The sequence below is a fragment of the Oncorhynchus mykiss genome, chromosome 27 (genome assembly GCF_013265735.2).
Source record: "Oncorhynchus mykiss isolate Arlee chromosome 27, USDA_OmykA_1.1, whole genome shotgun sequence".
In the NCBI taxonomy this organism is placed as follows: Eukaryota; Metazoa; Chordata; class Actinopteri; order Salmoniformes; family Salmonidae; genus Oncorhynchus; species Oncorhynchus mykiss.
This window is the reverse complement of record NC_048591.1, coordinates 28,949,976-28,972,896: the sequence shown is the minus strand read 5'-3', so window position 1 is coordinate 28,972,896 and position 22,921 is coordinate 28,949,976. Positions and strand designations below refer to the sequence as shown.

The window sequence follows — 22,921 nt, the reverse complement described above, 5'->3', positions numbered from 1 at the left end:
GGCCGTACATAATATGAATCGCCTCTCTGATTGGACCATTATCTCTCCCCTCCACCCCTGCAGGGTGATTGGCAGCGTGTCCCAGTTTGATGAGTTTGCCCGAGTGTTTCACTGTCCAAAGGGTTCCCCCATGCATCCTGTTAACAAGTGTTCTGTATGGTGACCTCTGAACTCCTCCACCCACCAACAACTAGAACTTACCTGTGACCTCAACTCTCCTCACTAATCTGTGAGGTGTTCTGTTCAGATTCACTTCCATCTCAATCCTGGGACTACCTTTTTCTCTTATCACAGAATTTGCAAGCAAATAATGTCCTCACCACCAGGCAAAACCATGATCACTTCACTGTCTACTCATGTACATATCCAGTGCTTGACTTGGGCAGGAGGTCACTGGTACGGAGTACTGGCACCTCCAATGTTCTACCGCTCCTGTTCCTCTTATAGAATATTATTAGCTCAAAGTATTGTGGAGCTCCTGTACCCAAAATGAGTACCGGCACCTATTTCAATCCAAGTCAAGCACATCATTTACTTATATTTACTTTTTGGTTTTGAATTGGCATGTCAATTCATGAATTATTTGAATCACTTAAACATCAGATGTTGACAGTAGTAAAGAGCGTTATTAAATCATATTGAAGGGATTGTACTGCCAGTATGGACTGCATTCACTCAGATCAGTGTTTTGCCTGCCAAAGTTTTTGGGAGTCTTTTCTATGAGGTAAATAGTGGACACTGTGCTGCCGTCCAGTGGCTGAACAGAGAAGTGGTCTCCGATGTGGAGACCTTGTTCGTCTTGACTGTTGTTACCGGTCTGGCCTTGTGGACGCCATCGGAATGGTGTTACTGTGCGTTTGTACGGTTTTGAATCCATAGTGACCTTTTGCTCAGGATTTGTAGCTAAGTGTGTCCCCAGTGGCAAATAATAGTGATGGAACATCATGGACTAGTCTGTCTGAACCATTAACCCCTCACACCTTAGTGTACATCAAGGTGAACTATGCTTCTCAATCCACCGGAGACTCCAATCTCCCAATGTCTCACTGTCACACCCCAGAGTATGGATTCTTTAGCATGACGATTGTGTTTAAGATAGAAGCATGAACCTGTTGAACAACATCATCCATCCTATTGGACATTATGGACTCTGAGCCCTTCCTATTGGTTTATGTTAACTCATGGGCCTTCCTTGATACAGCGCATACTCACTCTGAATGCCCCTGGCCTGCACAGCCAAGAAGCTTTCAAAGGAAGGATCAATGTCATAACAAATCATCTATCCTCTGTACATACAAAACTGTGAATCCAGTCAAAAAAACATTTGTACACAGTAATATTATAATTTTGTATGAAGAATCTAAAAATAAGAACAATCTTTGTATAAGTTATAATTGTACAGTTCTTATTCTGAAAACAGCATGTTCAAAACCAGCTTTACACAGTGCAGACTGAGATAAAAGGATGACATCACAGTTCTCAGCTGCTATCTCGCTCATATTTCTTGGTGTTCAATGTTTTGGATATAATAAAAGGGATCATTGTGTGAGGGGTTGGTTTCTCTATGTGCCTTGGTCCAGTGTGTGTACTATACAGTATGCGTGTCTTATTGTGAGTGTGTCAGTGCATGTATCCCACCAGGTTTGTATCCATTTGCAATGCGAGCCAGCTCTCTCTTGGTCTCCCAGCGTTGCATGGTGGATGTCCATCTCTCCCACTCTGGAGGTTCTGGAGGCCTGCTATCACACCGAGTCTGGAGCATGACAAGAGTAAAATAGAGAACTTATGAGTCTACGTCCGGAACCACTCTCATCCTGTTCAAGTACACATCCCCATAGCCACTGGGTAACTGTCTGGAAGACAACACCACTCTCATCCTGTTCAAGTACACATCCCCATAGCCACTGGGTAACTGTCTGTAAGACAACACCACTCTCATCCCCTGTTCATATACACATCCCCATAGCCACTGGGTAACTGTCTGTAAGACAACACCACTCTCATCCCCTGTTCAAGTACACATCCCCATAGCCACTGGGTAACTGTCTGTAAGACAACACCACTCTCATCCTGTTCAAGTACACATCCCCATAGCCACTGGGTAACTGTCTGTAAGACAACACCACTCTCATCCCCTGTTCAAGTACACATCCCCATAGCCACTGGGTAACTGTCTGGAAGACAACACCACTCTCATCCCCTGTTCATATACACATCCCCATAGCCACTGGGTAACTGTCTGTAAGACAACACCACTCTCATCCCCTGTTCATATACACATCCCCATAGCCACTGGGTAACTGTCTGTAAGACAACACCACTCTCATCCTGTTCAAGTACACATCCCCATAGCCACTGGGTAACTGTCTGTAAGACAACACCACTCTCATCCTGTTCAAGTACACATCCCCATAGCCACTGGGTAACTGTCTGTAAGACAACACCACTCTCATCCCCTGTTCATATACACATCCCCATAGCCACTGGGTAACTGTCTGGAAGACAACACCACTCTCATCCCCTGTTCATATACACATCCCCATAGCCACTGGGTAACTGTCTGTAAGACAACACCACTCTCATCCCCTGTTCAAGTACACATCCCCATAGCCACTGGGTAACTGTCTGGAAGACAACACCACTATCATCCCCTGTTCATATACACATCCCCATAGCCACTGGGTAACTGTCTGTAAGACAACACCACTCTCATCCCCTGTTCATATACACATCCCCATAGCCACTGGGTAACTGTCTGGAAGACAACACCACTCTCTTTGACAAGACACAGAATAAAGCCATTGAGACGAACACCTCAGGCCATTTTCATAAAGTGTCTGATAAATTTATTTGGATCACACAACTGGTGTTAAAATTCCCACCAAGGGCTTTCAATAAGGTGCGTGCATAAAAAATGCTCAGGGCAAAGTCATGGCCGTAATTCAAAAATATCAAATAGGATGGTTCAAACCCTGACATGTTTTTCCAGCTATAGTTCTGCACGTCGTCTTTGTTAACTTTGGTGGAGGGCTCTTTAAAGCCCCCCCCCCCCCCCCCCCCCCAAGAGAACCAAACAATTACCCAATAGAGCTAAGAGGTTTGAGGACTATTTATAAGTTAATGAATAACTGTAATTCTTACTCCTACATATTGGACAATTCTCTGAATTTCTCAGCCAGTTAAGACATACTTTTCACTCAGGGATTTTAGCACTCCCTAGAGTCTCTTTCATTGAGTTTAATGGAGTCACTTTGGGAGAACTGTGGTAAAGAGGTACCATTGAAACACCAAACAAAGAAGGCATAAAAGCTGAGAGGACTGCAGACTCATTATTAGTGAGAGTTGATGAAGTGATATGAGAGAAAAGCACCTTTCTGTTGCGTTTGCATGATGAACTGTGTGCACCCCCTTTACTGCTTCCCGGGGTGTGGTCTCCATTTTCTTGTGGTTCCTCGTCCCCCATGGATCTGTTTGGCTCTCCATCACTCTTCAGGCTGTCAAACTTGGACCGGAACCAACTGTGAGCTTCCTCTAGGTTCTCTGATATCTGAGTGTGGGATCAAGCATGATGTCAGGAGAATTCCAATTCAGTTCAACTTCACTCACCCGTCAGGGGCTATTTGGGTGTACACGCTTTACAGACGGAGATACAGAGTAAGATAATTAATGACCAAGCAAGGAGGTGATGAAGATGAGAGAGCAGGACAAATGACTGGGTGGTTGAGGGAGAGATTACCTGCTGTGACTCCAGGCTGACCTCTTTCATTTTCTGCTCTGCCTGGTCTTTGGCCTCCTGCAGCTTCTTGATGCTCTCCTCCAGCCTCTGCTCAGACAAACACAGAAACACACATATGCAGACTATAAACAGACATGGCTGTCTCTCAATATGCCATCAAAGTCAAGAAGTAAAGGAGATTAAATTAAGCCATTTAAAAACATTGAATTAAGCGAGGCTGGCTTATGACAGAGATACGTAACCCCTGCTAACCTGACACTTGTCTTGCATGACGTGTCTCAGCTCCCTCTCAGCCTCTAGCTCCCCCTCCTGGCTGGAGGACAGGCGCCGTAGCTCCCGTTGGAGGGATAATGTCTCAGACCGGAACTGCTGGATCAACTCACTCTGAAAACAGACAGGACAATGGTGACTGATGTATACCATACTGTAAACATCCACAGGTGTACAAAGTGTGAGTAAGGTGTCCTACCTGCTCATAGTTCTTCTTCTGATACTGATCCTTCAAGGTCTTGAGGCTCTTTAGTTCACCTTCCATGTCCTGAGTGCAGAGGGAGAACATGAGTCACAAAAATAGGACATCTGGTTTAGCAGGTGCTTGTCCACAAGATGGCACCAACAGACCCAGCCACCCTGTTTCTGACTCCTAGCTAACTTTGAAGTATTTTTTAGTATTTTGTGTGTTAATTCTTACATTATTTGCGCAGAACATTTCTAGTCAGACATTAAGATTTATTGTATTATTATTATTACTATGATTATGTGTACTTGTTTGACATTTTACTGCATTGTTAGGAGTTAGAAACTTAAGCATTTTGCTGCACCCTCTATAACATCTCCTAAAATGTGTACGCGACCAATACACTTTGATTTGATATAGTAGACAGTACTGTAGATACTTTTATTTTCTGAGAGTTGCCCAGAGTGGCTCTATTATCTAGGTGTTGCTTGAGCTGTGTCTTCTGATCTCTGAGACGGGCTTTCTGATTGGACACCACTTTCTCCAACTCAGAGGTCTTCTCCCGCAGCTCCCGATTTGCCCTGGAGAGGTCACCTGACCTAGATGACAAGTCCTCAAGAGCCTTTCTCAACTGAAGAGAGAGAGACACACACAAACAGAAGGGAAAGATAAATAAAGAGGGGTGAGGAAAGAGGAAGGATGATATTTAGAGTTCTGACTGATGGACAGAAGCGATGGTGTATGAGAGAGTGTGCAGTACCTCTGAGATTTCTCTCTGTGACAACCTCTTCACGGAGTCCCTCTCTTTCCTCATCCGAAGCGTCATCGATTCCAGATGCTCTGACCATCGACCAATCTCTGCCCTGGCCTCAGCCAGCTCCACCTCTCTGACATACACGCAAAATATAGACATGAATGTCACATTCATGCAAAGTAACCATGTACGCTTTCACGTATTTAAACCACACTTAAATAAACTCCCACTATCCACATTAGTCCCTGTTAGTTACCTCTGTGTGATGGTGCTCTGGTGTTGGTCTCTGGCTCGGTCCAGGTTGGCCTGCAGTGTGCTGTTGGCCAACACAGCCTGCTCTAAACTTTGGGCTAGTTTCTTGTTATCTAGCCTTGCCACATCCAGGGCCTTACGCAAGGGCTCCAGCTAGACAATCAAACATATCTTTGTAAACTACTATTATTACTACTGAAAGCTAAGAGCGGTTTGTGGGTATGTGTGTATATGACTCATTAATGATGTAGTTACCATTTTGTTTTTCTTGGAGTTACTTGTTGCCATGATGTCTTGGAGCTTTTCCACCTCTGCCTGTAGCTTCTGAATCTCTCGCTGACCCTGCAGTCTGAAAAATACATGAATGTTAAAACATACACCCATATACATGCACAACACAGACACACAGACACACAGACCTGTCTCTCCTGAGTGAGGCCAGCTCCTGCTCTCGTCTCCCCAGCTCCTTCTGTACTGTCTCAGTGTTGTGTTGCAGACGGGAGTGGGAGACCAAAACGTTCTCCAGGGTCTGAGCCACACTGCCCCCACCCTGACGAGACACACCCAGCCAGCCCTCCAGCTCACACAGCTACAGGACAAACAGAGCCAAATCAGGTGGGTTAGTGCTGTCCAGGACCCAGGTTGGGTAACCATTTTACTAGCCCTCTGACCTTGTCCCTGTGCTGCTTCTGCAGTTTGTCCAGTTGTCCCCTCAGGGCCTGGCGGTCCCGCAGAGCTTCGTCTCTGGCTGCCACCACCGACATCGCCTCCCCCTCCTTCACCTGGACTTCAGCCTGGGCCTGTCTGAGCTGAGCCTCCAGTTTATGACAGGTTGTCTTCAGGGTGCTAATTTCAGAGCTGACCTGTAAGGGAGTAGACAGGTGTATGTTAGGGATTCACCTTGTTTTTGACACATTACTACATTACCACATTACTACCATGAGTGTGTGTACCTGTGTGTACTTGTTCTCTAACACAGAGCTCAGCTTGCATTGTTGGACACTTTCTACATGGGTGTCCCTTAAAGCTTGCAGCTCCTCCTGGAGTTGATCTACCCTGGTCTGGTTGAGAGGAAGAGCATTAGGAGGAAACACACACACATTAAGAGGTATGGCCAGTGTGTTTTAGTCAGTGGTATAAAATACTTAAGAAAAAATACTTTTAAAGTACTAAAGCAGTTTTGGAGGGTATCTGTACTTTACAATTTATATTTTTTGAGTACTTTTACTCCTCTACATTCCTAAAGAAAATAATTTACCTTTTACTCCATACATTTTCCCTGACACCCAAAAGTACTCGTTACATTTTGAATGCTTAGCAGGATAGGAAAATTGTCCAATTCGCACACTTATTAAGAGAACATTGCTGGTCATCACTACTGCCTCTGATCTCATGGACTCACTAAACACACATACTTCATTTGTCAATTATGTCTGAGTGTTGAAGTGTGCCCCTGACTATCCATAAATACAATTTTAAAACAAGAAAATGTTTGTAAGCAATTTGAAATGATTGATGCTTTTCCTTTTGATACGTATGTATATTTTAGCAATTACATTTACTATTGATACTTAAGTACATTTAAAACCAAATACTTTTAGACTTTTACTCCAATAGTATTTTACTGTGTGACATTCACTTTTATGCGAGTCATTTTCTATAAAGGTATCATTACCTTTACTCAAGTATGATAAATCAGGTACCTTTTCCACCAATGGTTTTAGTGTTAACTCCTTACCTGTAGCTTCCCTTTCTCATAGGCCAGGTTGTTCTTACTATCCGTCAGGTCCTTAAGCATCTGCTCCACCTGCTGCTGAGCATTCTGAGTAAAGAGGAGTTGAGAGGTGAGGGGAAAGAGGAAACGGTCAGGATGGAGAAAGAAAATAGAGAAAGCATGTTACATACAAACATACATTCACTATGGATGGGCAGATTTAAAGATTTAATTTTTTTTATTTCACCTTTATTTAACCAGGTAGACAAGTTCTCATTTACAATTGCGACCTGGCCAAGATAAAGCAAAGCAGTTTGACACATACAACAACACAGAGTTACACGGAGTAAAACAAACATACAGTCAATAATACAGTAGAAAAATAAGTCTATATACAATGTGAGCAAATGAGGTGAGATGAGGGAGGTAAATGCAAAAAAAGGCCATGGTGGTGAAGTAAATACAATATAGCAAGTAAAACACTGGAATGGTAGATTTGCCGTGGAAGAATGTGCAAAGTAGAGAGAAATAATGGTGTGCAAAGGAGCTAAATAAATAAATACAGTAGGGGGAGAGGTAGTTGTTTGGGCTAAATTATAGATGGGCTATGTACAGGTGCAGTAATCTGTGAGCTGCTCTGACAGCTGGTGCTTAAAGCTAGTGAGGAAGATAAGTGTTTCCAGTTACAGAGATTTTTGTAGTTTGTTCCAGTCATTGGCAGCAGAGAATTGGAAGGAGAGGCGACCAAAGGAAGAATTGGTTTTGGGGGTGACCAGAGGGATATACAGTGCCTTGCGAAAGTATTCGGCCCCCTTGAACTTTGCGACCTTTTGCCACATTTCAGGCTTCAAACATAAAGATATAAAACTGTATTTTTTTGTGAAGAATCAACAACAAGTGGGACACAATCATGAAGTGGAACGACATTTATTGGATATTTCAAACTTTTTTAACAAATCAAAAACTGAAAAATTGGGCGTGCAAAATTATTCAGCCCCCTTAAGTTAATACTTTGTAGCGCCACCTTTTGCTGCGATTACAGCTGTAAGTCGCTTGGGGTATGTCTCTATCAGTTTTGCACATCGAGAGACTGAAATTTTTTCCCATTCCTCCTTGCAAAACAGCTCGAGCTCAGTGAGGTTGGATGGAGAGCATTTGTGAACAGCAGTTTTCAGTTCTTTCCACAGATTCTCGATTGGATTCAGGTCTGGACTTTGACTTGGCCATTCTAACGCCTGGATATGTTTATTTTTGAACCATTCCATTGTAGATTTTGCTTTATGTTTTGGATCATTGTCTTGTTGGAAGACAAATCTCCATCCCAGTCTCAGGTCTTTTGCAGACTCCATCAGGTTTTCTTCCAGAATGGTCCTGTATTTGGCTCCATCCATCTTCCCATCAATTTTAACCATCTTCCCTGTCCCTGCAGAAGAAAAGCAGGCCCAAACCATGATGCTGCCACCACCATGTTTGACAGTGGGGATGGTGTGTTCAGCTGTGTTGCTTTTACGCCAAACATAACGTTTTGCATTGTTGCCAAAAAGTTCAATTTTGGTTTCATCTGACCAGAGCACCTTCTTCCACATGTTTGGTGTGTCTCCCAGGTGGCTTGTGGCAAACTTTAAACGACACTTTTTATGGATATCTTTAAGAAATGGCTTTCTTCTTGCCACTCTTCCATTAAGGCCAGATTTGTGCAATATACGACTGATTGTTGTCCTATGGACAGAGTCTCCCACCTCAGCTGTAGATCTCTGCAGTTCATCCAGAGTGATCATGGGCCTCTTGGCTGCATCTCTGATCAGTCTTCTCCTTGTATGAGCTGAAAGTTTAGAGGGACGGCCAGGTCTTGGTAGATTTGCAGTGGTCTGATACTCCTTCCATTTCAATATTATGGCTTGCACAGTGCTCCTTGGGATGTTTAAAGCTTGGGAAATCTTTTTGTATCCAAATCCGGCTTTAAACTTCTTCACAACAGTATCTCGGTCCTGCCTGGTGTGTTCCTTGTTCTTCATGATGCTCTCTGCGCTTTTAACGGACCTCTGAGACTATCACAGGGCAGGTGCATTTATACGGAGACTTGATTACACACAGGTGGATTGTATTTATCATCATTAGTCATTTAGGTCAACATTGGATCATTCAGAGATCCTCACTGAACTTCTGGAGAGAGTTTGCTGCACAAAGTAAAGGGGCTGAATAATTTTGCACGCCCAATTTTTCAGTTTTTGATTTGTTAAAAAAGTTTGAAATATCCAATAAATGTCGTTCCACTTCATGATTGTGTCCCACTTGTTGTTGATTCTTCACAAAAAAAATACAGTTTTATATCTTTATGTTTGAAGCCTGAAATGTGGCAAAAGGTCGCAAAGTTCAAGGGGGCCGAATACTTTCGCAAGGCACTGTACCTGATGGAGCACATGCTACAGGTGGGTGCTGCTATGGTGGCCAGTGAGCTGAGATAAGGGGGGGCTTTACCTAGCAGGGTCTTGTAGATGACCTGGAGCCAGAGGGTTTGGTGACGAGTATGAAGCAAGGGCCAGCCAACGAGAGTGTACAGGTCGCAGTGGTGGGTAGTGTATGGGGCTTTGGTGACAAAACGAATGGCACTGTGATAGACTGCATCCAATTTATTGAGTAGGGTATTGGAGGAGATTTTGTAAATGACATCGCCGAAGTCGAGGATCAGTAGGATGGTCAGTTTTACAAGGGTATGTTTGGCAGCATGAGTGAAGGATGCTTTGTTGTGAAATAGGAAGCCAATTCTAGATTTAACTTTGGATTGGAGATGTTTGATGTGAGTCTGGAAGGAGAGTTAACAGTCGAACCAGACACCAAGGTATTTGTAGTTGTCCACATATTCTAAGTCAGAACCATCCAGAGTAGTGATGTTGGACGGGCGGGCAGGTGCAGGCAGCGATCGGTTGAAGAGCATGCAATTAGTTTTACTTGTACTTAAGAGCAATTGGAGGCCACGGAAGGAGAGTTGTATGGCATTGAAGCTCGTCTGGAGGGTTGCTAACACAGTGTCCAAAGAAGGGCCAGAAGTATACAGAATGGTGTCGTCTGCGTAGAGGTGGATCAGAGACTCACCAGCAGCAAGAGCGACATCATTGATGTATACAGAGAAGAGAGTCTGTCCAAGAATTGAACCCTGTGGCACGCCCATAGAGACTGCCAGAGGCCCGGACAACAGGCCCTCCGATTTGACACACTGAACTGTATCAGAGAAGCAGTTGGTGAACCAGGCGAGGCAATCATTTGAGAAACCAAGGCTATCGAGTCTGATGATGAGGATATCCTTGATGAGGATGTGGTGATTGACAGAGTCGAAAGCCTTGGCCAGGTCAATGAATACGGCTGCACAGTATTGTTTCTTATCGATGGCGGTTAAGATATCGTTTAGGACCTTGAGCGTGGCTGAGGTGCACCCATGACCAGCTCTGAAACCAGATTGCATAGCAGAGAAGGTATGGTGTGATTCGAAATGGTCGGTAATCTGTTTGTTGACTTGGCTTTCGAAGACCTTAGAAAGGCAGGGTAGGATAGATATAGGTCTGTAGCAGTTTGGGTCAAGAGTGCCTCCCCCCTTCACCACTCTCATATCTTTTGGACTTGCCCCGCAATCAAAACTTACTGGGGAGAAATAAAATCTAACATTGGAAAAATAATGGGATTTGACATAGAACAAACATTAATTTCTTTGTACATGGGTGAAATACCTGATAACTTACATCATAGAGAAAAGTACCTCTTGAAGGTCCTACTGGCAGCCAGTAAAAAGGCTATCACTAGGATATGGCTACAAAAAGACCCTCCCACAGTGACACAATGGATAGACATTGTAGAAGAAATACACCACATGGAGAGTATGACCTTTGCTTTAAGAACTCAACAGGAGAGAGGTCAAGAATACTGGGAAAAATGGGTTTCGTACTTGGAAAAGGACTAATTCAAAGACTAAACTAATATGATATGATGATGAAGGTATGAAGTGCACTGCAACATCTTTTTTAAAATTTTATTTGACTTTATTTGTACTTTCTTTGTGTTCCTACAATAAAAACAAAGTATTGCTTTCCAATCTTTGGGAATCTCAGACGACACGAAAGAGAGGTTGAACAGGCTAGTAATGGGGGTTGCAACAATTTCGGCAGATCATTTTAGAAAGAAAGGGTCCAGATTGTCTAGCCCGGCTGATTTGTAGGGGTTCAGATTTTGCAGCTCTTTCAAAACATCAGCTGACTGGACTTGGGAGAAGGAGAAATGGGGAAGGCTTGGGCGAGTTGCTGTGGGGGGTGCAGTGCTGTTGACCGGGGTAGGTGTAGCCAGGTGGAAAGCCTGGCCAGCTGTAGAAAAATGCTTATTGAAATTCTCAATTATAGTGGATTTATCGGTGGTGACAGTATTTCCTATCCTCAGTGCAGTGGTCAGCTGGGAGTAGGTGTTCTTATTCTCCATGGACTTTACAGTGTCCCAGAACTTTGCAGGAAGCAAATATCTGCTCGAAAAAGCTAGCCTTGGCTTTTCTAACTGCCTGTGTATATTGGTTCCTAGCTTCCCTGAAAAGTTGCATATCACGGGTGCTGTTCGATGCTAATGCAGAACGCCATAGGATGTTTTTGTGTTGGTTAAGGGCAGTCAGGTCTGGAGAGAACCAAGGGCTATATCTGTTCCTGGTTCTAAATTTCTTGAATGGGGCATGCTTATTTAAGATGGTGAGAGGAAGGCATTTAAAAAAAATAACTAGGCATCCTCTACTGACGGGATGAGATCAATATCCTTCCAGGATACCCCGGCCAGGTCGATTAGAAAGGCCTGCTCACAGAAGTGTTTCAGGGAGCGTTTGACAGTGATGAGTGGAGGTCGTTTGACCGCTGACCCATTACGGATGCAGGCAATGAGGCAGTGATCGCTGAGATCTTGGTTGAAAACAGCAGAGGTGTATTTAGAGGGCAAGTTGGTTAGGATGATATCTATGAGGGTGCCCGTGTTTACGGCTTTGGGGAGGTACCTGGTAGGTTCATTGATCATTTGTGTGAGATTGAGGGCACCAAACTTAGATTGTAGGATGGCTGGGGTGTTAAGCATGTTCCAGTTTAGGTCGCCTAGCAGCACGAGCTCTGAAGATAGATGGGGGGCAATCAGTTCACATATGGTGTCCAGAGCACAGCTGGGGGCAGAGGGTGGTCTATAGCAGGCGGCAACAGTGAGATACTTGTTTTTAGAGAGGTGGATTTTTAAAAGTAGAAGTTAAAATTGTTTGGGTACAGACCTGGATAATAGGACAGAACTCTGCAGGCTATCTTTGCAGTAGATTGCAACACCGCCCCCTTTGGTCGATCTATCTTGTCTGAAAATGTTGTAGTTAGGGATGGAGATTTCAGAATTTTTGGTGGTCTTCCTAAGCCAGGATTCAGACACGGCTAGAACGTCCGGGCTGGCAGAGTGTGCTAAAGCAGTGAATAAAACAAACTTAGGGAGGAGGCTTCTAATGTTAACATGCATGAAACCAAGGCCATTACGGTTACAGAAGTCATCAAAAGAGAGCGCCTGGGGAATAGGAGTGGAGCTAGGCACTGCAGGTCCTGGATTCACCTCTACATCACCAGAGGAACAGAGGAGGAGTGGGATAAGGGTACGGCTAAAAGCTATTGGAATTGGTCGTCTAGAACATCCGGAACAGAGAGTAAAAGGAGGTTTCTGGGGGCGATAAAATAGCTTCAAGGTATAATGTACAGACAAAGGTATGGTAGGGTGTGAATACAGTGGAGGTAGACCTAGGTATTGAGTGATGATGAGAGAGATATTGTCTCTAGAAACATCATTGAAACCAGGTGATGTCATCGCATGTGTGGGTGGTGGAACTGAGAGGTTGGATAAGATATAATGAGCAGGGCTAGAGGCTCTACAGTGAAATAAGCCAATAAACACTAACCAGAACAGCAATGGACAAGGCATATTGACATTAAGGAGAGGCATGCTTAGTCGAGTGATCATAAGGGTCCAGTGAGTAGTGAGGTTGGTTGGGGTCATGGTGATTCAGACAGCTAGCCGGGCCATCGGTAGCAAGCTAGCATAGGATGGAGGTTTTTAGCCACCTCGTGCGTTTCCGTCGGTAGATTAGTGGGGTTCTGTGTGGTAGAGGGGATCAATCCAATTGGCAATATATAGTTATAGTGACCCAATAAAAATTGTCCGATAGACCTATTCAGATAGCAGCTGATAAGACAGCTAGCGATTAGCGGGCCGCAGATGGGCGTTCAGGTAACGTCGCGACGGAGGGGCCAGTTGGATAACTCCCTCGGGCAGATAACGTCGGTAGTCCAGTCGTGAAGGCACGTTGGGGCTCCGCATCGGCAGTAAAACGGGGCCGGATGGGTGATTGTAGCCCAGGACTAGCTCCGGAAAAATTTATGTTTGCTCCGGGATCGACGTAAGCCAATAGTCACACGGATAGCAGCTAGCTAGCTGCAAGATCCAAGTGTAAATGTCCAGAGCTTGGGGTTGAAATCCAGGGATATGGAGAGAAAAATAGGTCCGGTATGTTCTGGTCTGAGTCGCGTTGTACAAAACAGGCAATAGCTTTCGAGCTAAAGGATAGCTGATGACCACAAACAGTGGTTAGCTGAATACAAACGTTAGCCAGTAAACTGGCTAGCTTCTGGCTAGCTTCTATTGTGGATTTCAGATGAGGTAAATAATACTTTTTTTTTATTTTATTTTTTTATTGGTGAGGCGGGTTGCAGGAGAGTGTTTTGAAGTTGAGTTTTTGGAAAAGAAAATATATAAAAGATATGCGAAGAAAGACGTCCTTTGTGTGTGTATATATATATACAGTGCCTTGCGAAAGTATTCGGCCCCCTTGAACTTTGCGACCTTTTGACACATTTCAGGCTTCAAACATAAAGATATAAAACTGTATTTTTTTGTGAAGAATCAACAACAAGTGGGACACAAGCATGAAGTGGAACGACATTTATTGGATATTTCAAACCTCTTTAACAAATCAAAAACTGAAAAATTGGGCGTGCAAAATTATTCAGCCCCTTTACTTTCAGTGCAGCAAACTCTCTCCAGAAGTTCAGTGAGGATCTCTGAATGATCCAATGTTGACCTAAATGACTAATGATGATAAATACAATCCACCTGTGTGTAATCAAGTCTCCGTATAAATGCACCTGCACTGTGATAGTCTCAGAGGTCCGTTAAAAGTGCAGAGAGCATCATGAAGAACAAGGAACACACCAGGCAGGTCCAAGATACTGTTGTGAAGAAGTTTAAAGCCGGATTTGGATACAAAAATATTTCCCAAGCTTTAAACATCCCAAGGAGCACTGTGCAAGCGATAATATTGAAATGGAAGGAGTATCAGACCACTGCAAATCTACCAAGACCTGGCCGTCCCTCTAAACTTTCAGCTCATACAAGGAGAAGACTGATCAGAGATGCAGCCAAGAGGCCCATGATCACTCTGGATGAACTGCAGAGATCTACAGCTGAGGTGGGAGACTCTGTCCATAGGACAACAATCAGTCGTATATTGCACAAATCTGGCCTTTATGGAAGAGTGGCAAGAAGAAAGCCATTTCTTAAAGATATCCATAAAAAGTGTCGTTTAAAGTTTGCCACAAGCCACCTGGGAGACACACCAAACATGTGGAAGAAGGTGCTCTGGTCAGATGAAACCAAAATTGAACTTTTTGGCAACAATACAAAACGTTATGTTTGGCGTAAAAGCAACACAGCTGAACACACCATCCCCACTGTCAAAAATGGTGGTGGCAGCATCATGGTTTGGGCCTGCTTTTCTTCTGCAGGGACGGGGAAGATGGTTAAAATTGATGGGAAGATGGATGGAGCCAAATACAGGACCATTCTGGAAGAAAACCTGATGGAGTCTGCAAAAGACCTGAGACTGGGATGGAGATTTGTCTTCCAACAAGACAATGATCCAAAACATAAAGCAAAATCTACAATGGAATGGTTCAAAAATAAACATATCCAGGTGTTAGAATGGCCAAGTCAAAGTCCAGGCCTGAATCCAATCGAGAATCTGTGGAAAGAACTGAAAACTGCTGTTCACAAATGCTCTCCATCCAACCTCACTGAGCTCGAGCTGTTTTGCAAGGAGGAATGGGAAAAAATGTCAGTCTCTCGATGTGCAAAACTGATAGACATACCCCAAGCGACTTACAGCTGTAATCGCAGCAAAAGGTGGCGCTACAAAGTATTAACTTAAGGGGGCTGAATAATTTTGCACGCCCAATTTTTCAGTTTTTGATTTGTTAAAAAAGTTTGAAATATCCAATAAATGTCGTTCCACTTCATGATTGTGTCCCACTTGTTGTTGATTCTTCACAAAAAAATACAGTTTTATATCTTTATGTTTGAAGCCTGAAATGTGGCAAAAGGTCGCAAAGTTCAAGGGGGCCGAATACTTTCGCAAGGCACTGTATATACATATACACGTCTGACTGCTATGCCATCTTGGTATGAATTTTAGTGTGACCTCAGTCTCTAGATACTGAATGGATCTCTCACCTGCTGATGCTCTATGACAGCCAGTTTTCCCATGAGCCTCCTATTCTCTTCCTCCTGCTTCTGCAAGGTGGAGTTCAGAGATCCTGCCTCCAGCTGTCAATCACACAGGATGCAAAGTGGACAGAGGACAGTTAAGAAAGCTATGGTCAGATTCAGGCAAGAAGTGTGTTCACTGTGAATGAGGAAGTCCTTTTCATACAGGTCTGAGATCCTTTTCATACAGGTCTGAGATCAGTCTGAATCGTTGTCAGAGATCATTGGCAGTACAGTACCTTGACATTAGCGAGTTGTGTTTCCAAAGCACTCCTCTCACCCTCTAGCTTGGTGACCACAATGCACATCTGTGACCCAAAAACAGTGGAGATAGGGGCATAACATTTAAGGACATCCACAGAAACTATAAAAAGAGACAATGCAAAGCTCAGTTAAGCTTTAAAAATAGTCGTGGAAATTCTAAAATAGTCATGGAAATTCTTAATAACGAGGAGAGACCAGGTCAATCACCAATCAGGATATTAATTTTTTCAAAACGTATTAATAAGGGAGAATAGAGTAAGTGCTCTTTAATAATGAGGCTGGTCAACCCAACACTCTTGAGTGTTATGCTGAGAGCTCTGACATAGAAAGAACACAAATATATTTTAGAGCAAAGATACACCCTCTTAGTCTACATGACAAACAGCAGATGTGTGGAATGGGTCAAAGGGTGAGACTTGACATATGAAAGAGGAGTATCCCCCAGACAGATAGCATTTGCTGTGAAGACTGTTGTTATTGTATAGAAACCAGAGTTTGGCCCCTAAGACAAGGTTCCTCTCATCATTATCCATACCTGAGCCATCTCTCCCTGGTACCTTACATTAAACAAACACCAACTCATTCTATGAAATGTATTCTATGAAACCAAACCATTCATAAATCAATTGTCAGCGTTAAGCCTCAGAGGCACCTCTCAGTTCACACAAACACAGATGAGTACTAAGAGTACTATTCTATTGCATAAAACAACCATTCGATGCATAAACAGTAGTAAACATCTTGTAATTTTTCTAACACACAACCTTGTACTCTTAGGTTATGTATTTTCTAAGAGACAAGGCAGCTGCACCTCAGTCTTTGCACAGTCCCGGTCTGTCCTCATGACCTCCCCTTCCTTTACAGCCGAGTTCAGATTCCCCCGCAGCCTCTCAATGGTACGCTCCAACAGCTCCCGCTGAGTGGCAACAGTCTCTTGGGCAACCGTGGAACTCTGAAGTAGTTGGGTGTGGTCAACCTTCAGAGTCTCCCTGTGGAGCAGAAAGAGAGGGGCTGTTATTAGTGGATGTGTGTGGCTAGCATTATCATTGAGAGCCTATTCATTCATAGAGATTATTCATTCCTATGAGTATTTGCAGTTAGCTTTAGCACCCACAGTTCCATCTGCAATTTAACTTTAGCTGATAGCGCCCCCTGCAGTTCTGCCTGGATGTTGCGTCTGGCTGCATCCAGCAGGAGGTCTTGCTCCTGCAACTGCTTGGTCACACGACTTCTCTCTGCCTGAGAGAGACACAGGAACAGAATAACATGTAGCCTGTACTAGAGAGAGAGAGAAAGAGTGTGAGTGAGTGAGTGAGTGAGTGAGTGGAGGGCTAGAGGCAGTACCTTAATGCTAGCCTGGTGTTCAGTCAATAGCTTGGATTTCTCCACAGTAAGAGAATGTAGGGCTGAACTCAAGTCAGAGCACTGACTCTCCAACTGGTTGTTAAATGCCTGTGAGAGGAAATGAGTGAGCAAAATGTCACCATTTATTCCTGAGACTTTTCATGATTAAATGGTAATCTACACATGGTCTTAGAAATATACTGCAATCTATTTAAAAAATAAAAATAAGGGATAGCCAACGATGGGATATGCATTGTATGGAAAAGAATGAATGACGTAGAAGGTGTGTTCTACAACGTGCCAGCGGAGTGGAACTGACCTTCCACAGAGTTACATTATTTTCCAGAGAGATGCATAAAGTCCCAAGGTGATTATCCCTTTAATACCATGGCCATAATTTACCACATTTGCCACTAGAAATGTGTTAATTTGCCAGTAGAAATGTGTTCAACATCCAATGAAGTTGCTAGGGGGTTTACTAGATAGCCACAGCAGTTGCCATGATAACCAAAGACTTGCTAGTTTTGCTAGTTAATCAAACCATCAGTCCTAGATTTCAATTTTCATAATGGCATTCAACAAAGCCAATAATGTTTCCAATTCAAAAGCAGCTCAAACATACAGTTGAAGTCAGAAGTTAACATACACTTAGTTAACATACACTAGTTTTTCAACCACTCCACAAATGTCTTGTTAACAAACTATAGTTTTGGCAAGTAGGTTAGGACATCTACTTTGTGCATGACACAAGTAATTTTTCCAACAATTGTTTACAGATTATTTCACTTATAATTCACTGTATGACAATTCCAGTGGGTCAGAAGTTTACATACACTAAGTTGACTGTGCCTTTAAACAGCTTGGAAAATTCCAGCATCATTTGAGTCAATTGGAGGTGTACCTGTGGATGTATTTCAAGGCCTACCTTCAAAATCAGTGGCTCTTTGCTTGAAATCATGGGAAAATCAAAATAAATCAGCCAAGACCTCAGAAAATAAATTGTAGACCTCCACAAGTCTGGTTCATCCTTGGGAGCAATTTTAAAATGCCTGAAGGTCAAAATTCAAAAGGCACTCGTACATCTGAGCAATCTTTTTTGCAGGTGCATGGCAACAGTTGAACAAGATGAATGAGAAAGGAAACTGCACACTGCTCTTGATAGTATCACTGATATTTAATAAAAAAAGCTCGGCCTTCGTCAGAGCTTTTGTGAATATTTGTATAAATGCCGGAAGGTACCACGTTCATCTGTACAAAAAATAGTACGCAAGTATAAACACCATGGGACCACGCAGCCGTCATACCGCTCAGGAAGGAAACGCATTCTGTCTCCTAGAGATGAACGTACTTTGGTCCGAAAAGTGCAAATCAATTCCAGAACAACAGCAAAGGACCTTGTGAAGATGCTGGAGGAAACAGGTACAAAAGTATCTATATCCACAGTAAAACGAGTCCGATACCAACATAACCTGAAAGGCCCCTCAGCAAGAAAGAAGCCACTGCTCCAAAACCACCATAAAAAAGCCAGACTACAGTTGGCAAATGCACATGGGGACAAAGATCATACTTTTTGCAGAAATGTCCTCTGGTCTGATGAAACAAAAATATGAAAGAAATAAAAGCTGAAATAAATAATTATCTCTACCATTATTCTGACATTTCACATTCTTAAAATAAAGTGGTGATCCTAACTGACCTAAGACAGGGAATTTTTACTATGATTAAGTGTCAGGAATTGTGAAAAACTGAGTTTAAATGTATTTGGCTAAGGTGTATGTAAACCTCCGACTTCAACTGTAGAACACGTAAGAATGAACTATAGCCATTGAATTATACCGTGCAAATATACTGTGCGTTATAGGGAAATAATGAACGCTCTAGAATGACCTTCAAGCCAATAAGAAATAAGTATTCAACAATGCCATGGTATAATTAAGCAATAAGGCCCGAGGAGGTGTGGTATATAACCAATATACCCCTGCTAAGGTCTGTTCTTAAGCACAACGCGGAATGCCTGGATACAGGCTTTAGCTGTGGTATATTGGCCATATACCACAAACCCCTGAGGTTCCTTATTGCTATTATAAACTAGTTACCAACAAAATTAGAACAGTAAAAAGTTATTTTTTGTCAAGCCTGTGGTATACGGTCTGGTATACCACAGCTTTCAGCATTCAGAACTCAAACCACCCGGTTTATAATGGCCTTTAATGTATAATATGTATATTCTGGGCCACTGACTTGGACTTTGTCAGCTGCAGTCCTCAGATCTCCCCCATCTCTCAGTAACCTGCTGTTCTCTTGCTGCTGCTTCTGCAGGGCTAGCCGTGCACTCTGCATACACAATACACACTAATTAACACACACTGCATACACAACACACACTCAGGTAGACACACTCAACACATTTGATTGATATCACTCAAGTGCTGGCACTTACTTTTAGTTCACCTGTCAACTCCAAAACAAGGGAATCTTTTACCTCTGTAAATAGATGAAGAGATCAACCATTTAATTGTCCATTTGAAATCTGTCATTCAGGAACACTAGCACATCAAATGACGGGACCACACTGTAAAGCAGAATATGAAAACATCCACAATGCAGTGTTGCTAACCTGCCTGCCCTTTGAGCTGCTCACACTGCTCCTGCAGCCTGTGGCCTCTGTCCTTCTCCTCTTGTAGTCTCTGTCTAGTGGCCTGTCCATCAGAACGCAGAGCATGGCAGTCTGCCTGCACTGTGTGGGCCTGGGGTCAGAGAGGGACAGGATATCAATGGTTGTTTTCTTTCTCAACTTGTATTGTTCACACCTACCCTACCTGTCTTCTCTCCATCTCCACCACTCTCTCCATCTCCTCCACCCTCTGAAGTAGTGCACTGTGGGATTTCTCATTCTCAAAAGACCGAGCAGACTCCTGGGACATCTGCTCCTTCAGCTAAAAAAGGTTAGGGATCATTAGAGTTGAAGGTTTTTTTGTTAAAGTACACAGGTAAATCGCGAGTCATGTATTCCCTTCTCTGTCAGATGGCCCATGTGACATCCCCTACTCCACCACCTTGTCCCATGATGCCCCTACAGTGACCGCACCTGCAGCAGCTTCTCACTCATCTGGACTTTGACCATCTTCAGCTCCTCTGCAGCCAGAGCCACATCCATCTGCAACAACAGTACCAGAACGTATAGGGTTATTATCTAAATATCAGAAAATGCCTATATTTGCCATATACTCATCTTGGCTGTATTAGTAAACAAAAGGTGGGTAAACTCTGACATAAAGACTGTGTGTTGCTGAGGGATGGAATGTGGTTGGTCTGGGTACCTTGGAGGTGGTGGCGACCTCCAGGGCCTCCCCCAGTCTCTGCACCTCCCCCCGGGACTCGTCCCTGTCCAAACAGGCCTCGCGGAGCAGGTCCCTCAGCCGCATCACCTCCCTTCTGGAGACCCGCTGCTCCTCATCACTCTCCTGCTGCAGCGCAGACAGCTGCTCCTTCAGACGGGCTGCACAGGCAGACAGAGGGACAGATATGGATAGGAAATAAGAGAAAGACTGATTGAGCCAAAAAGGAACAGAATGGTGTTGACACATCATTAGCAAAATATAAAATGACTGACTTCCCTAATGTGTTTGTGACATTGTTTTGATTCAGGTTGTCAAAGCCATTACCTGAGTGTGAGGGATCCAGGTCTCTCTCAGTCTCCAAGCGAAAAGTGGTGAGCTTGAGGGTCTGCAGGAGGCTCTCCATGCGACATACCCTGCTCACTAGCCCATCACACTGGCGCCACAGTAGCCCTTCTCCTCCGGGCTCTCTTAGGGCATGGAGTGGGCCACAGTGTCTCCTGACCCCTCCTGTCTCAGCCTCCAGTATTTATGCTGCAGTAGTTTATGTGTCGGGGGGCTAGGGTCAGTTTGTTATATCTGGAGTACTTCTCCTGTCCTATTCGGTGTCCTGTGTGAATCTAAGTGTGCGTTCTCTAATTCTCTCCTTCTCTCTTTCTCTTTCTCGGAGGACCTGAGCCCTAGGACCATGCCCCAGGACTACCTGACATGATGACTCCTTGCTGTCCCCAGTCCACCTGGCTGTGCTGCTGCTCCAGTTTCAACTGTTCTGCCTTATTATTATTCGACCATGCTGATCATTTATGAACATTTGAACATCTTGGCCATGTTCTGTTATAATCTCCACCCGGCACAGCCAGAAGAGGACTGGCCATCCCACATATGCTCTCTCTAATTCTCTCTTTCTTTCTCTCTCTCGGAGGACCTGAGCCCTAGGACCATGCCCCAGGAATACCTGACATGATGACTCCTTGCTGTCCCCAGTCCACCTGACTGTGCTGCTGCTCCAGTTTCAACTATTCTGCCTTATTATTATTCGACCATGCTGGTCATTTATGAACATTTGAACATCTTGACCATGTTTTGTTATAATCTCCACCCGGCACAGCCAGAAGAGGACTGGCCACCCCACATAGCCTGGTTCCTCTCTAGGTTTCTTCCTAGGTTTTGGCCTTTCTAGGGAGTTTTTCCTAGCCACCGTGCTTCTTCACCTGCATTGCTTGCTGTTTGGGGTTTTAGGCTGGGTTTCTGTACAGCACTTTGAGATATCAGCTGATGTACGAAGGGCTATATAAAATAAATTTGATTGATTGATTGATTGATGGTGCATCTTCACGGGGCTAATGGGACGCTGAATGGGGTCCCTCTCCACGGGCTCCAGGAGCTGCTCTCTAGACACTCCCAGACTGCCCATTTCTCTGATGAGAGACTCTGCCTGCTCCTCCGCCACCAAGAGACGCTGGTGTAGCAGGGACAACGCCTCTGGGGCAGTGGCCCCTGCACTCAGGGGCTGGATCACTGGGCGGGACATTACTGGTGAGCAGGAGGGGGTAGAAAAGGGGCACAGCATCAAGATGCGCATATGATGCCCACATATGCACTGACGAACATCTTTACTTTAGTAAAATGCATCGGTTGCAATAAACCTAGCTAGTTTGACAAGTAGGTAAACAAATATGCTGGCTTGTTAAGTTAACGAACTAACGTAGTTAGTGTGCTTACGAACACCATCAAGCCGTCAGTATCAAGCCAGAATCAATAGTCCCGCCCGTGCAACATTTGAACCGACGACCGATAGTACTAGCTAAATCACAGTTTTGGCTAAAGTTAACATTAGCTTGCGTCTAAACATGAGCCAAGCAACCGCACAACTTCCTAATGTGAAAACCAATATATGCACCATCATTCAGTAACGTTAATATAAATGCCTAAAATACGTATCACAACACTCCTGATTACAGAAAATACTGCTTACCAGAAATCGCCTGCAGCAACTTCCTGCACTTGTTTCTATAGCGACGCGTCTTAACAGCTTCCCCTTAAACCGACCGCGCTCGGAAACTGCCTCGTAAAATCACAAGGCCACCGCTGGTGGACCAGCGCAAGTTGCAACTGCCTCGAGCTGGGGCGTATTCCATTACGGAAACACAGCGAAACGAGATTTATTGGACAAACTCATGTAGGTCCCTCACCATTTCGTTCAATTAACGTTTTGCAACAACCGGCGTAATGAATATGCCCCAGTTTATCACTGGTTCAAATGGTGGGAGGCCTTTATTTCACAGACGAATCCTTTAATTTCAGTTTATTCAAGGGGCCTGCCATCATTACACGTATAAGGATTTGCAAACGCAGCAGAACAAAATCATATAAAGACTAAAACAACAAATTATTTTACAGGTACCTACAGCATATAGTGTGTAATAGTGCACTGGTTGCTGTTGTTGTGTGAACACAGTAATAAGTAGTGATGAATAGACTGAAC

General features: G+C 43.9%; 2 protein-coding genes across 4 annotated transcripts in view; one reads left to right on the top strand and one right to left on the bottom strand.

Annotated features, from left to right (window-relative positions):
• The window catches only part of LOC110507149 (endothelin-converting enzyme-like 1), a 32,874-nt gene extending 31,311 nt beyond the window's left edge, over nt 1–1,563 (top strand). For both annotated transcript variants that reach the window (XM_036965096.1, XM_036965095.1), the window contains exon 18: nt 64–1,563. In XM_036965096.1, coding sequence (XP_036820991.1) covers nt 64–163 — 100 coding nt within the window. In that variant the 3' untranslated portion in view covers nt 164–1,563. The remainder of the gene's footprint in view (nt 1–63) is intronic.
• ccdc150 (coiled-coil domain containing 150) lies at nt 1,320–22,493 on the bottom strand. 2 transcript variants are annotated; one of them, XM_021588335.2, is made up of 27 exons: nt 22,412–22,493; nt 21,762–21,969; nt 20,764–20,918; nt 20,419–20,597; nt 20,187–20,255; nt 19,918–20,034; nt 19,716–19,845; nt 19,539–19,582; nt 19,340–19,432; nt 17,099–17,206; nt 16,869–16,993; nt 16,566–16,743; nt 15,730–15,798; nt 15,458–15,550; nt 6,938–7,021; nt 6,153–6,260; nt 5,871–6,062; nt 5,619–5,788; nt 5,455–5,548; nt 5,204–5,352; nt 4,954–5,080; nt 4,633–4,824; nt 4,206–4,274; nt 3,989–4,120; nt 3,737–3,823; nt 3,371–3,547; nt 1,320–1,753 (listed from the first exon to the last, which is right to left on the bottom strand). In XM_021588335.2, the coding sequence occupies exons 2-27, from the start codon at nt 21,965–21,967 to the stop codon at nt 1,607–1,609; spliced, it is 3,294 nt and encodes a 1,097-aa protein (XP_021444010.2). In that variant the 5' UTR covers nt 21,968–21,969; nt 22,412–22,493; the 3' UTR covers nt 1,320–1,606. The 2 variants fall into 2 exon arrangements, with proteins under 2 accessions (XP_021444010.2, XP_036820989.1); XM_036965094.1 differs by lacking the exon at nt 22,412–22,493 and having other exon boundaries at nt 21,762–22,370.
• Between the last annotated feature and the right edge of the window lie 428 nt (nt 22,494–22,921).